At 28.6% G+C, this 16,902-nt stretch overlaps 1 protein-coding gene across 2 annotated transcripts in view; it reads right to left on the bottom strand.

Annotated features, from left to right (window-relative positions):
- The window catches only part of LOC102679032 (serine-rich adhesin for platelets-like), a 60,266-nt gene that overhangs the window by 29,109 nt on the left and 14,255 nt on the right, over positions 1–16,902 (bottom strand). For both annotated transcript variants that reach the window (XM_031513562.1, XM_006622190.2), the window contains exon 2: positions 16,353–16,449. In XM_031513562.1, the coding sequence (XP_031369422.1) occupies positions 16,353–16,449 (97 nt within the window). The remainder of the gene's footprint in view (positions 1–16,352; positions 16,450–16,902) is intronic.

Genomic DNA, 16,902 nt, shown 5'->3' with positions numbered 1-16,902 from the left:
TCGAATTCTTTGTTACTTTTATTAAGCCATTCATTTTCTATGGATTTCTAAAATCTTATATAAACAACCAAAAGAATTTGCATGAACTATTAAAAATAAAAAAAATAAAAAAAATAAAAATAAAACTATTATTTAAACATATTGAAATGTATTCATTATATTCATTATATAATGTGTTTCAACGATATAAAAGACAAGATTACCTTTAAAAAAATAACATAATATTTCTGTTCATCTCATAAATATAGACATGTATCATTTACACAATGAATGAATTAAACCTGTTTCTCTGCAAAATATTAAAAACAAACAATAAATCATCGATATCTCAACTTTAAAAAATGAAAATATCAGTTTTTATCATCTGTCCACAGATTTTAAGTAAAGAGCTGAATAAAAAAAAGCAAAAACTTTCAGCTCGCCTTTCATGACCCAGTTTTAAAAAAAATTTATGATCATATGATCCAGGTACATTCTGACGCAATAACAATACATTTCAAACCGTATCATTCAATTGATAAAACAATATACGACACTGACAAAATTTAATTCCCCTGAGGAAAACGAGGCTTGTGCTCAAAAGCCTCGATTCCATTGTACAAACTCCACGAGGATCTCAAGTTTTCCCCTTCTTTTTGTCATGATATCATGTTCGATTTGTATTCCATTAAATTCTGAAAACGAGGCGATCCCCGCCTATCTGAAACAACTTTACAGCTTCCCTCTGAGGGAATACCTTTTGTTGAAGAACAGCTATTCCTCGATCCTCAGTCTGTCTATCCATAGCGACTCACTCGTGCGTAATATCGTGCTGCAAATTATTGAAAAAAACGTATTACGTTGACAGCGGTGAGAGGCTATATCCTCGAAAGTAGACCGCTTCGCAACTACTAAAGTCCGGAATTATTTTTTGATCTCCTTGAATACATTTCTCCAACTATTTAAAATATTTTATTTTCTTTCTCTTTGCAACTTTTCTAACATGAATATGAAAGAAATTATAATGTATAATTGTTAATTTTGTTAATTTGACGAAGCACTAAGATTTAACTAGATGAGAAAGAAAGAAGATTGTTTGAAATTATTAATTTCTTAATTCTACAATTTTTAATATCGTACTTGAGATATTTCAGATTTATAAAAATAAAATGATGGTTTCATAATTTTTTTAAAATAATAAGATTAATTATTCTAAAAGCTTCATTCAATTCGAACTTACGCTTATCCCAAAATAATTCGAATTTGCAAAGATGTGATCTACACTTTTTAAATAATTTTAAATTTTTATCTTTCCAACATTTTTTAAAGCAATAATAGGTACGTGTTATTTAAGAACGAAACGATTCAAGGAGAACAAAATCGAACGTTCCAATATTTAAGCGCATTGCCCTTGGATTTCGACAGGGTTCCAAACAGTTTGCATCTCAATCAAAAGTCTACTTTCACTGTTTAGAATTCCGACATCGGTGAATCTGCAACACGGTCGATTATCGGGTTTACGAGTTAGAACTACGAAATTGGCACTCTCCCAAAGCCAAAGGATCGATTATCACCGTCTCGATTTAACCTGCAAGTACACTCGGGTAACGATGAAATTATTCATGGAATTATTAGTGATTTTTCATGTCGTTTGACTCCGTGACATGAACGTGATTTCACTTAACCGCTGCAACCACCACCAGAAGATGATGATGGAACCTTTTGTCCAGGCTCGTGACTCTATGAACCTTTTCGATTCTTTCACAGTTACTTAAGTGGATGTTAACTATTCGTTGTTGCAATATCGTGTCAAGTGGTATAACATCGAAATAACGTTGGGCGTACGATGAATTTTACGAAATTAAAATTATGTTCTATTTAAATAGCTTTTTGTTGTAAGTGACGTAACTATTCAGTCTGTTGTAATTCTGTCAAGTGGAATAATAATTTTGAATTATCTTCTGTTCAAATATTCTTTTCATTATAAATGCTTGTTCACTGTGTAATTCTGTGTCAAGTGATATAATATCGAAATATTGGATATACTCGAGAATTGAATTATTTTCTAAATTAATAAAGTTGTTATAAATTGGATTTGGAACTTTTTTGGAACGAGGAAACGATAAAAAGTTAATTTAAATTTTTCTTGCATCTGTATATAATTCCTTTTCCGAAAACTTAAAATCGAAACTTTATTACATTCATTTTTACAATACCAATCATGAATGTACAAATTTATTAATATTTCGAGGCAAGCTGATTAAATTTCTGAAGTTAGATTATTATTTTAAATGCTACTTCCCAATAAAATAAACAAATAATATAAAAAGATTTAATAAAAGAAAGAGAGAATCGGAACTAATAATTTTATCAAACGGTAAACAGATTACGCAATGAAAAAATATATGAAATTTTAATCGAGTTAACAGATATATACGAACGACACACGTTAATATGTAGAAGCGACCTAAAAAAACTGGTTCGAAAAATCCAAGGTGTGGTTCTCGTTGGCCCAGTAATCCAGAGAGGTCCTTTCACGCATGATCTGCTGTATCAAAGCTTCGTTAAGAAATTTTCGACTCTCATTTTATAAACGCAATATATGTGCAACGATGTGCTGTTTCCAAAATCCTGTTACACCCTGCCAAAAAACGTGTCCTATTTTTTAAATCCTTCCTAGTTCAATTGATCCGTAAATTTACAATCGAATTTATACGTGTCTCACTTTGGAATTGTAAATTCCGTCGTCGAATAAATATTCATCGAAATTCTGGAATACCAGAAAAGAAAACGTGTATTTCTTAACTCTAAAAAAGAAAGATAGAGATTTCGATGATATGATCAAATTTGCAAATTTTTGATTTGATCAAAAAAAAATGGAAAGTTCGTTCCTTCTGGCGTTTAAAGAGATGAAAGAGAAATTGACGGAAGCGAATTAAATATCCCTATTTGAGATATTAAAAAAAACTTCATCTCTGAAACGAGACGTCGTAATTTTTATATTATTCCAATTTTTTTGACAATTTTTTGATCGAATGAATTATGAAGTCATTGAATTCTGCATTGAAATTGTTGTTACACTTATCAAATTGACGATAACACGAGAAATCGTTTTGATACCATTATGTTATTCTACATAAACCCTAATTTTTTTCCAATTTAAATTGTTTTAAGTTTCAATTGTCAAAAGATAAGTTTAAAGATTTAATATTTTAATATTGCATGTTTTTTATATTTTTTTTTAGAAATTTAAGAGAAGAAACGATCGATAAAGAATATAGATCAAACGAGTTTTGTATCCACATGTATTCGATTGAAATCACGACGACCTTTAATACAAATTCGAATGGATCAACTTTCTATGGGGCCCCAGGCAATGGAAATCCCCTTTATCATTTACCTCCATGCAGAATTTGTAAATTATACTACCAATGTCTTCTATTATGTTCTTTTATCTTTAAGTGATTGATCTAAATACTATGTATATATTATTCCATCAAGATGATGGAATAATGTATCTTATTTTAATATTTTTTTTTTTGCAAGATTTCTATGAATCATTCTTTTATATTAATGAAATGTTCAACATGTTAATTTATAAAGAAATAATAAAAAAATGTTGTTTAAAAAATAATAAAAAGAAATTGACGATTATAAAGCTGTTTTTTTGTTTTTGTATTCAGTTCTTAATCGAATATGAGATAATAAATAAAACATACAACAAAGAAACAAGAATATATTATAATTCTTGATTCCATTTACGTTTCATAGATTTTATAGATAATAAAACAATTGAAACATTAAGCAAGATTTCACTTTAAACGATGTTTGAAGCGTAAAAAAAAGTTTAACAAGATGTGAGTAATACGCTAATTGACGTGATTTAACAAAGAATTTTCTTTTTCTAACAATTTAAATGTTTACACATACGCACTTGAAATGTTGAAATAATTTTATTATTTTTTTATATTGAAAAATATAATAAGATGAATTATAATTTAATAGTGATACAAGACTTAACAAGGTAACATTATATATTAGCAATTAAAATTAATTTAATTAAATGACAAATTTCATTTTTTTCATGAATTTTTATATTATTACTAAATAATCTTGCTATATATAGTTTCAGATCAATCAAAAGATTGAGCAAAGTGAAATTTAATTTCTGAATTATTTAGAGTGATCTATTTGACATATATTTTTTATTATGTCATACCATTTTGCAATTACTATGGACATCTAAAATTATGCAAAATAGAAATCGTAGAAATCAAAAGAGAAAGCAATATTTACATTTATTCGAAATCTTTTTTTTCTTTTCATTTTCTAAAAATTTAACGACTTTTTTGAATATCATACACAAACAAATAATGTCATTATTCGAGGAGGAATATGGAAGAGATTGATTATCGCGTCATATTATGCGATCACTTTCCACTTAACTATCACTTCCGATCAACAACTTCCGCCTTTCCTTTGTAATTATTACAAATCAGAAATTAATAGTTTTATGGAATGTTATTTTTCTATAAATCTTTTCTTTTCTTTTTCTTAAAAATAGAACTAAGTCGCAGTATTTACGTTTTATTAAAAATTTAAGATATACGAACTTTTACATTTTATATTCATTAATTATGAAATGTTTTAATTTACATTACTTTCTCCATGAGAAGTAAAAATTTTGATATGAATATGTAAAAAAAATGTTATAAATATGCAATAGCCAATTTTATTTTTAAATTAAATAGGGAAATACACCGTACGAAGAAAGAAAAGATCAATCGTAAACTATGAAAAATAATAAATATAAAAATCGTTTTCGAAAATTTGAATTATATTTGATTTTCGTTCATATAAACGCACTTTTATTTCACAAAAATTAATTATACAATAGAAATATAAATTGTGATTGATACATACACGTGGCATTAAGCCATGAACTGCCTTTTTCTCTAAAATTCACGAGGAATCGTCCTCCTATTAAAGAGCTCTAACCAAAAAGTAAGTACCTACTTACAAGTTGCGATTTTAAAGCGCCATTATGAATAATGGAAACGACGATGTTAGCACGAATTATGCAAAACTCGAGATTCACACGTTACATCTAATTTTCCGATCTCGTGATCCTGATGAATAATGAAACTATATTATGCTAATACAGCAATTTTCAATGTGATGATCTTTACATGGTGAACTTGTGTTGAAATCGATGACAGATATTCGTAGACAATTCGTGTACAATTGGTCATGAAAGTGTTGTTGTTCCACTTAACTTTAAGAAAACTAGAAAAACCGGAAAATGAGAAAATTACGACACTTTGAGTAAAAGTGGGAATAGTCCAGATCCGTGATACCCTATTCTTCAAAATGCTAAAACTTCTTTTAATATCAAAACACGAAGAAATTCTTTCTTCGTTTTGATATACCTATAATTAATAAAAATTTAATATATTCATAATGAAAACATTCTTGATCCCCGTCGCATAATTGCTTGAAAGAACTCAAACCAGTTACGTATGAATGAATCGAGCAAACTTAATTACAGACAACACCATTGTCGATGATGCAAGTCAAAAAGCAATCTGCAGCATTATGTACAGTATGAAGCAATTTTCTAAGAAGCAAGAAATTTCAATTAATTTTTTATCTCTCTTTCTTATTTATTTTATATGCGCATTAAAGAAAAAATAAATAAATAAAACGGGCTTTGCTATGCAACTATTTTTATTCTTCCATATCAATTCTTCCCTATTTTCAATCGAATTCAATATTTAACTCATTCTAATTGTATACAGTTCATTTTTACATCTACATTTCAATAAGATGGATTTCCAAGAAGTTAAAAATCATTCGAATTTAATTCCCGAAACTTAAACCTACAACAATTGCACGATAAAACAGCGTAATGTCGAACGATAACAACGATATAATCACGAAGGGAATTAATTGGCTTTGTTTTTTCTAAGATTGAGGAAAAGAAAAAAAGTGAAAATGAAATTAAATGTAAATACGACGAACTCACGTGCCAGAATGAAAATTGCAAACGCTAGAATCGCATGACGGTGCATACAATGAGATACCTCGAAGGATGGGCGCGATGACAATGGTGAAAGAGAAACATGGAAAATTGGAAACAGTGCCAGAAGATCGACGTGGATCGCTTTTACATCGGTCAATTGTGTGCGGGAAATCAAATGGAAATCTGGGCGAAACGAAACGCGAAATAATTGTCGACGGTTGTCTCTTTATTTCACCTTTGTTGCTCTCGATTTCTTTCGAGTTACAAAGGAACGTGGAAACACCGGAAACGCGTGTATCTCTTCTGGGATGGAAGTTTCTTCTGGCCAAATCGTCATAACTTAACGAGACAATTTAAGCGATAATAATCCATTTGAAAGTCTATTTTGAGAGAAAATAAATAATAAAGTATGAGTATAGAAAGAATTGTGAAATGTTTTATAATGAGGCAATTACAAATAATTAGAAAAATGTAATTTATGTATCTTTTTTCTTTTCTTTTCTTTTCTTTGAATAATTTGTCCAAAAGAATTTTATTAATTTGTTAATTATTATTTGAGAAATTGAGAAAATCGAGGAATTAACGAAGAAGAAACTTAAGATTTTTATTATCGAATAATCACTATCTCGTTTAACAGTCTATTCTTATAATTTAAATCTTTCAAAAAAAAACTTGATCTAAAATAAAAAAAAATAAGACAAACCCAAAATAGACTCATTTGTCAGAACTTTAACATAAAATAAAGAGTTATTTTACAGGATCTTACGGATTATTAAGGAATGTAATATTCTTATGTTAAAATCTAATTAAAAAAATCATTCAATTCGATTCACTTAATTTTTTTAATTTAATTCAACTTTATGTTGAAGAATTTTCCAATCAAGCATCAAATAGAATGAATGGAATAACAATACGATGATTCATGAAATTTGTAATTATTATACGAATCGTTTCATAGATAACGAATGGAAGAAAAAAAGGAAAAGTGGAAAAAATAAATAATAATATAAAGAAAAATAAAAACTACGCGAAGTTCAGGAAGTTAGTTGAACTAAGCCATGCAGAAGAAACGCTTTCTCCGAAAGGAAAACCTGATTTAGATTATGCTTATGCACGCTTGTGCAAGATGCTAGGTTCATCGATGTGCATCTATAGATACACACTTTTAAACGATCGATAACTGTGTGTTTGTACCGGTGCATATGGATGCACTTGCTCAAATGAGAGGTTCGAAGTATCGGACAAACGATAGTCATTTGCGATTCGTCGCACTTGGTAACATTGAAACGATCATGTGTATACGATCCTTAAAGAAAGATGGAAATGCGTGAAATTTACAGATATTTCATCAGTATACAAAATCATTGCAAATATTCAAGAAATAACAATACGTAGCTTATTAAAAATTTCCACGTAGCTTGTTGAAAGTTTCCATTTTATTTCAATTTATATTTGATCCTTTGAAATTCTGAGTGTGGAATTTTATAGCCTAAGAAATTAAAAAAACTACGTATGAGAGATTATCGAAGAAAATGTTGGATGGTTAAATGATTCTATGAAAAATACTGATGAGAAAAAGATATTGTTTTAGTGTTTTTTTTTTTCTTTTAAATTTGGCACAACTTTTCTTGAAAATACTCATCAATATACTTTCTTCAGATAATTATCATGACTCTCTATAAAATGTATCTACTATAATATAAATGACAATTAATCATACTTACTAAAAAAAATGAGATATTATTGTTTATATACATCTGATATGAAGATTAACTATATAAAACTATATTCATATTCAAAAACGAAGAAGTTCGATTGCAATCATAATTCACAATTTCCTTCCTGATTATAATTTGAATGATAACCATCGTTAGACCACAAAATAACTTCAACTTGCGTTAATTGCAAATGGACTCGTACAACAGTGATGCAACAGAATGCACGTAATGCAACAAGTTAATGCAATGTGATATATTAAACGTAATCTTGCAACAAGATTAGAGACAAGACGTATAAGTAAGCTCTTAGTTTCAATCATGAAGAACTAGTCTCCAGAAATGGACGAAGCAAGGAAAAAATTTTTCTTCATTATTCAATCAATGTTATATACTTGAAATACTCGTTTCGACATTAGTGGTTGTTTCAGTTGTTAACGAAACTAATTTTTCTTAAAATAAGAATTTCGGCATTCATCATTAACGATGATTGATAAAATTTATAAACGAGCTATTAATTTTTACAATATTAAACATTTTTATAACATCAAGTATTGAAAATCATCGAACATAAGAATTTTTCAAGTTTAATTATTATATAAAAGACTATGAGCAAGAAAGAATATAATTGTTTGTCTTTATTATATGTGCAACAAATAAAATATATTCCATAGAACTATCTAATCATATACTCGAAATTCTCAAGAATAAAATTGCAATTAAATGTTTGTAATTACAAATTGGAACAAATAATCAAGTTTCACATATCTATTATATTTTATGCAAATGTAACATTCCTCTAAAATATTAACTCATTTAATTGCTAAAAAAACCATCACATTGAAGAATGTTCGAACTATATCATTTTATTCTTTAGAAATAAAACTCTTTTCAAAAAAAAAGCTATTAAATGTCAACCTAAAAGGAGAACTTCCTTTCTTAACTTTTTCTACCTTGAATTTTCAAAAATTATTTTTAATGCCCTAATTAACATAAAATCCAATTAAAAACACGCGAATCTTATTTAACCCATTTCCATGATAAAGCATCTTAAATTGCGAAACTTGATTCGATACATTCTTCGACATTGTGGACGATGGATGCAAGGGGAAAAAATGCAAATTAAATACAGACAGATTCTCGACACGCTCCAATTTTTTTCTCTTCCATCAATAATCGATCAAGGATACCCATATCCTATTGATGAGATTGATAAGAATAATAGAAATCCCGTAGCAAAAGTGGACGACCTTGGACCATGCACCTTATTCCACAAGACGATTTATATGCTCGAAATGTTAATGCTCTTTCGTAATTATACATGATCATTGGATACACGTATCTATAATGTAACAAGAGGGATGTTGCAAAGCATCTGATAGAAAAACTGATCTAGATTAATAAAAAAACTTTCTTTGCACAATCTTTCTCTTATCCACAATACGTGTCTCCTTCTTATCCAAGGTTCATAGAAATTTCTCTTATGCAACGACGCTCGATAAATATAATTTGATTGCAATTAAACTGGATTTTACGAGAAAATTATACTTTCAACGCTTTTAATCAAGCTATGAATATGAAGAAATGTCGATTTTTTTAATGCGCTCAATATTTATCCGCTAGACGATCTTAGATAATATTAGCATATAAGAAGAAAGAGATATTTTTCCTGGAGTGGAGATTGGAGATGGAATTGTAATCTTTTATTAATGGAAATAGAAATAAATAACAATGGATTATTTTGACGAATGATATCAACTGTGATGTGAAACTTTATCACATGTATATTAGTTGCATTTACTTTTTGTTTCTTTGTTTTCATTTGTTTGTTTTAATAATAATTCTTTTGAGAGAAAAGGTATTATAATTTGAAATGGATCGAATCGTTTCTCGCTTATTGATTTGGTAAGAAGAATTTAAAGGATTTGTGGGGAAAAAAAAATATTTGTACGTAATTGTATTGATCTGATAAACCGCAAAGCGCAGAAACTTTCGCTGCAAACTTATTTTGCGCAGAATTTTAATTCGGCTCCGCGAATCATTATTATAACGTATATCCGTGTAAACTTTCATTATTCAAGGTTCGCGGTCATATTCTTGGGATAGAACAAAGACCCATTTTTCACGAAAATCCTATAAAACGTATCTTACGAAACGTGCAACTATAATATAACAAATCAAAACTACATTCAATGCTAACAAATTAAAAATGATATCTGGCACATTCTTTCAAGTTTCGATTTAAGTATTACATTTTTGCAATATAATTCTTTTTAAAGAATATAATCTTCTTCATCGTACTGCAGGATTATTTCTTAATTAGAAACTTCATTCGGTTACAAAAGGATCATTAAATAAACTATTAAATAGATTTGAGAAATATATAAGCCAAACTATAACAAGCTAATAAATTAATTTATTTTTCTTAATTAACGCAAAAACTTATTTGAAACATAAAACAGTAGCAATTAATATCTCGAAGTAACTTCAAGATAAATTATTTTTAACCACCTCATCCTTATCCTAATTATAACTTAACAAATGTTTATTATATAAAAATTTTAAATATACGATCTCAGAATCTCACGTAATATCCAAAGCAAGCATATTAATATTTAAACGATGAAACAGATTTTTATTTCCATTTGTGAAAATTGTACTTGTGAAAATACTGATAATCAGTCACTTAAACGATCGAGTTCAAATATTCCCTTATCTTTTTCATTGCTTCACAAAATAATCCAGTATTATAATCTATTATTACTTTTTTTATTATCGAAACAGCCCCTTACTTGACGAAACGAAATCCGCTGACCTCATCCTGCTGCTTCTTCTTTTCGCGTTGCGATTCGATTGCGCAAAACCGAGCAAGGAATACGAAATGCCGTAACACGGGAAGCAACGCCTGTAATAGATGTGTAATTTAGATTAAGGATGGTACGATGATGTGCATTAACTTTCAGCGAGATCAGGCCGTCCTTTCCTCCTCGAATCCTTCATCAACGAACGGATCGGCATAATAATAAAATATTTCCAGGCCGATTGCGTGTTTGCAATAGTTACAAAAAGATAGAATCGATAACGGCCGTGCTATTTTTTGATTCGAGATACGGTTAAAAAGATTTGCCAACCGAGTTTCTATCTTGCGTTAATCCGTCGAGAATCAAAGCATGAAATCGAATTTAAACCTGTTTTCGAATTGATGAACTTTGAGGAAAAATCGATCAAAAGGAATCTGTGTGTATAATATGTATTTCATAGAATTTGAATTAAGTTTAAGAGGGTTTTATTAAGAGGGTAATTAGATCTAAGCTATGCCAACTTTAAAATGGTAAATCTGTTAAAGTTGTTACTCGTATTATCTTATTAGAGAAAATTTCGATGTGATTCCTGGAAAATGATTCTAAATTTTTGGTAATATAGAAATTTATTGAATAATTTGGTAAAAATTATTGGTAAAAGTAGATTTACCCTTGTTATTCGTTATTTTTCTAAAGCATCTAGAAAATTGGAATGAAATAAACTTTAACTGTTATTTAACGCCATATTGCGTAACACGAAAGCAAATAAACAGACAAATAAGCTAAATTTTCTCACTAATTAAACAGAAATGAAAATAAATCTTGGTAACAGAATAAGTTATGATGACCCATTTTTTACCATTAATGAAACATTATTATTTGCTTCTAGGAATAAGTGCTTTTTACCACTATGAAAGTCGGTCATTCAAGAGTTATTTTCAGCCGATTGCATTCGTGTTCGAAATATCGTGCATTTGTTCAACAAACTTCTAAATGCCAAACGTGTTTAATCAAAATTTTTGAAATAGAGTTCAAGTGTTAAAATATTTGCATAATCACGTATCTTTTTCCATAAATCCATGAAATTCTTCGCAAATTGAGAATATTTAATTATCGAACACGAAATACCATGTATCACGATTCGAATCGAATTAATTAACCTAAGCTAATTAACGTGTGATTAATCGCATTAAACGGACTGGTAATACACGTGATACCGTATCGAAATTTAGAATAGATAATCCTGCAAAATGCGAGCTCTCTGCAACGTATAAAGTTTATTAAACGATTGATACCTGAGCGCTTTGTATAACGGGTGAACGAAATAGAATTTATTTATCCTGAAAATTCTTTGTGAATTTTTTAAAGAAATAACAGGGTGAACGTAAATTAATTTTTAATCAAGAAATTGGAGGATAAATATATTTTTAATTGATCAAATTTCTAAAAATAAATAGTACAGATATATTTGAAGACATATCTACAAATATAGATTTAACAAAATATAATATTGTAACAGATAAAAACTATCAGATATCTTTTTATTTTTTTCTCTGAAGTATTAAAATATCTGATAAGGCAATAATCGATAAGAAATAACTTAAATACTATTAGTTCTAGGAATATAGATATATCTATAAAATATATATATTTATAATAACATTTGTACCGAAATAATTTTTCTATGAAAATATCGATTACATAAATACGATCTACTTTATAAATGTGAAGTGATCATCATTGATATAATGATATAAGAATTCAACACAATAATATTTTGGATTTACGATTTATAATAATTGTACTAATTATTTACCGTGATTTTTTCATGAGAATTGAATATAAAATAATATAACTCATCACAATAGAGATGAAATTATGAGGAATCGGCCTATATTTTGAAAAATTCTTCAAAAAATTGGAGATCATAAACAGATTTCAATATAAAAAAAAATTCAATAACTTTCACTCTTAATATGTATAAATATTCATCAGCGAAAAATAACTTAATAAATTCTCGAGAGCAACTTTCAAAAGTTTTACTCTCAAATATATTTGCATCCTTATTTCTAGATATCTTGTTTTAAGATGCATACAATTGAGAGAAAAATTCTCGAGAATCATTTCGAAATGAATATTTATTATCAATTTTCATTCGAAAATATATCTACTTACAAAAAATAATCTCGATCAATCAACTCTCTCAAATCATTATTTACCTTAGTTCTAATCCTCATTAATTATCCCTAACTGAGTTAATCCAATAAATCGAGAGACCTATCGAGACCAAACAAATACAAAACTCCATTCCAATCATATTTTCCATCCACTTCAATAACGATAAAACCACTATTCCATAACACGCATAATCGTATCCGGTTGGAATCCTATCCTATCAACCATTCAGCAATCCAACAGACTGTGTAAACACCTACCTATCATTCGTCACGTGAAAATAGTCAGCGGTTGGAAAATTTACGACCACCCGTTGTATTATTCGCAACCGAGAGACCAGCGCACGACTAGGCGTGGTCCACACGAACCTGCACCTCTCTTTTCTTCCTTTCTTTTCTTCCTCTGTATCCATTTCTGTTCTGTATCTCTCCGCTATCGAGCCGCTTCAACCACGGAATTCGAGCACGTAACACAATACACCGTTGTGTTCGTACGAATTTTCGGTGCAAATTTCGTTGCAAACTCGCTCTAATAATGGAACGAAATAATAATGCGGGAGACAAGTTAACAAGAAAAATATTTCACCGGTGTTTCGAGAATAATTTGGAAATAATTACGTAAGAGAAATAGAGGATGAAGTATTGTTAGATTAGAGGAGATTTTGATCGATGAATTTGTTTATGCTGATGATGTAATTAATTCGATACGCATCGAGTAATTGTAAGTTTAATATAACGTGATAGAAAAAAATCTATTTTGTGGGAATGGAGTAATGATCGTAAGATTTATCTTTTTTAATTAAAAATATTTGAATTTAAGAACAAACGAGTGTGAGAGTCGAGAATGTACTATGTTTTGTTTGGAAGAAATTTTCTGAAAGGAATACGAATCTTAATTATTAGTTATTTTCCATATTTATTGTACAACTATTGTTTTTATATTTGCTCAAAGAATTTCATACTTATGGTATATTTTAAATATTTCGATAATTAAAAGAATCGAATTTTGTAATGTTCGAGCCTTAAGAAATAACGATCCATTCGAGTTTAATCTTAAAGAGGATGTGGTAATTTAATAGTATTATAATGAGAAATTTGAGATATAATCAATATATGGAGTAACTAAAATAATTGAAATTCATTATTTAAAGTTTAGAATATTTATAATGATTATTTATTGGAGAAAGATATAAGATTCTGATGAAATTTTGGTCAAATTAAATTCTGACAAATAAAAATAAATGAATGGATGGAACACTTCCCTTTTCCCTTTCCTCTACAAGTAACCTAGCAAATGCATCTAGCACAATTGGATCATTATTAAACTTTCCAATTCGACGTGGCTAGATATTTATGAGTTACATGAACGATGAAAGGATTCATGGCGGTCATTTTTTCAATCGAAAAACACGTTTCGATAACCTTTGCGGTGAAGGAATCAAAGAATGTTCAAGAAGATCGTCGTTCGCCATGATTGCATCGCGTGTAACATCGAGAAATCGGTTCAAGGATTAAAAGATATCGATCTTTATCTCTTCATTTTATAATGTTCATCATTTTTAATATGCATGTCAAATTGACATTAAAATGAGAAAAAGTTTAAATTCTTTTTATATAAATTAAATATAAATATAAGAATCTTTTAAGAAGAGAATAAAAAATGAGAATAGAATAAAAAAAATATATTACAACTTTATAATAATAATAAGAAATTAAGAATAGAATTTTAATTTTCATCATATATGAATTTTCAATCATGAATTAAAAAGAAAAGTTATGCACTTAACTGTAATTTCTAAACAAGTATCATAACTACTTCTTAAGTCAGAGGACTATTACTTTCCATATTACCTCCTACGCTTCGTATACATACTTCGAATTAAATTTCCATTAAATAGACCTGACATAACTATTACAATAAAAACGTGAAGTTTACTGACATTTCGCTAGAAATGTTACTATTCCTCTTACTTTCTTTTTATTATGTAATTTTTCGTAAATAGATAAAATAACTCAAAGAAACAATTTCCAAATCATTTAATCAGAAAAATATATTTCATTCGGAAAAACTAATTTTCGAAATTCAATAATGAATAAAATTAAACAAATCAAATACAAAATCTTTCGTGAAATACAACAAACAGATCGATATTTTTTTCCCTTCGACGAAATGGAAGGGAAATAAGAATAAACTCGATCTCCATTAACATTAATTTTATGGAAAGTAAATTCGTCTATTCAAGTCGCTTTCTATCGAGAAACGAACGTCACGTTCCTATCTCTTTAACTAATATAATTAACTTCTTTCCCCTTTACAATTCTCTCGTCTCGATCTCTTCTCGATCCCGTTCGATCATTTTCTACGTTCGACTAATTTCTAAATAACAGTTTACCAGTCGCGCACGAAAGTTTGTAGCACCAAACACGAGCGTTACAGTGAAAACTGCCAACTTCCTATCGCGATTTACCAACACCTTGCGATTTTTCCGACCATTTTCACGATTTCTTCGTAACGATATCCTTGCTAAATCACAATTAGGACAACATGAGATCAACGCTTTGAAGAGATCAACGAGAAGATAGATGAAGATGCGACTTAACGACAGTAAGAAAGGAAACGCGTAACATTCTCGATAAAACATGAGAGGATTTCCTTTTTCAAACGAAAATAGTCGTCGTAATAGAGGATCTTTTTTTTTTACAAATAACTCGCTTCCTCGATCGTTAATTGTCCGTGTGTGTTTACGAGATTCGATTACGAGACGTTATTCAAATTATAAGGATTAATCCGTTCCAGCGGCGCGATAGCCTTCGTGGACAATGAAAGAAGAAAAAAATGAATTAACACCGCCACCATACCAAACATTGTACGCCCGCAACACGGTATCCTTGACACGGAATTGAGATACTCTTGGTTTTGAAGGGAAAAATCGCGATTGATTGAAAAATACTAAGATAAAATTATAAAATATGTAATTCGATCGAATTTTTTTATAAGTATAATATAACGATACCTTGAATTTTTTAATCAAAATGAAAAGGAAAATATTGTATATTGTAACGAATATTGCAATAAATATATTTTATAATTTCGATGGAATAATGAATGACTCCATTTTGTGAATATATCTCACTAAACGATGGTGTAATTTAATAAATGAACTTACTTAAACACTTAAAACTACATTTAAAGTGCTCTGTCTATCGAATCAATGTCGAAACGTTTAAAAAATTGCATTAAAAGTTATAGTCTCAACTAAACTGTGAATAATTTTCAGAATAATTTGAAGTTTCACGAAGTGATTGGCCATCTCTATTTAACAACTACGAAATAGTCAAGACTTTTGTGAATACATTCACGATAAAAAATATAATTCTATTGTGAAATCTTTCATGTTTATCTTACAATGTAATTGCCTATAATAAAATTTTAACAGATTATTATTATTATGTAATAAAATATGCTCGTAACGATTTCATACATTTCAATGAGAAGATAAATATTATCATTAATAAGAATGAAAGAAAAAAAAAAATAATATAGAATAAAAGTAACCAAAAATATTAATCGTGTGTTGAGATATCATTAATTTAAATTTTTTGCTCCCACCTAAATGAAATTTTTCAGAAACAGACTTTTTCAAGATAATTGTCCACTTACCTGAGTACTGCGTTCACGAAGACCTTCAGTTGTGACGAAAAGCAGCAGCACCACCAATGCAACCACCGTCGTGCACCACGAAAATCTCCCCACCATTCTGCAATAATAAAAAATAAATATATTAAGTAACATCAAAAAAAATAAAAAAAAAGAAAGAAAAAAGAAAAAATTGTTTCAAATTATTTTCTTTCAGTTTTAAATATTTAATCGTTTTGAAAACACGTAATAAAATTGTTGAAGAAAATTTAAAGGCAATAAATATATTTTCAATGAGAATAATTTGTATCGATGCATCATTTGTTTCAATCATTTTTTATGTTAACTACTTTCTGCTTTCTGCTTTTTCAATTATGACTTCTTTCAAGTAATTATACCTATCCATTTTCTCTCATTTAAACAAATTTAAATAAATATAAATTATAATGGAGGTTGTACTATATTCTAGCTAACATTCAATATTCGAGAAAAATGTTCCTGATAAGTATTTTTTACAAAATAAAATATATCAAATAAAAATTTTCCAAATAATACCATAGAAAATAAAAAATTA

This window comes from Apis dorsata, unplaced genomic scaffold (assembly GCF_000469605.1).
Source record: "Apis dorsata unplaced genomic scaffold, Apis dorsata 1.3 scaffold_667, whole genome shotgun sequence".
Lineage (NCBI taxonomy): Eukaryota > Metazoa > Arthropoda > Insecta > Hymenoptera > Apidae > Apis > Apis dorsata.
Note: the sequence above shows the minus strand (reverse complement) of the source record. Positions and strands in the feature narration are given on the sequence as shown.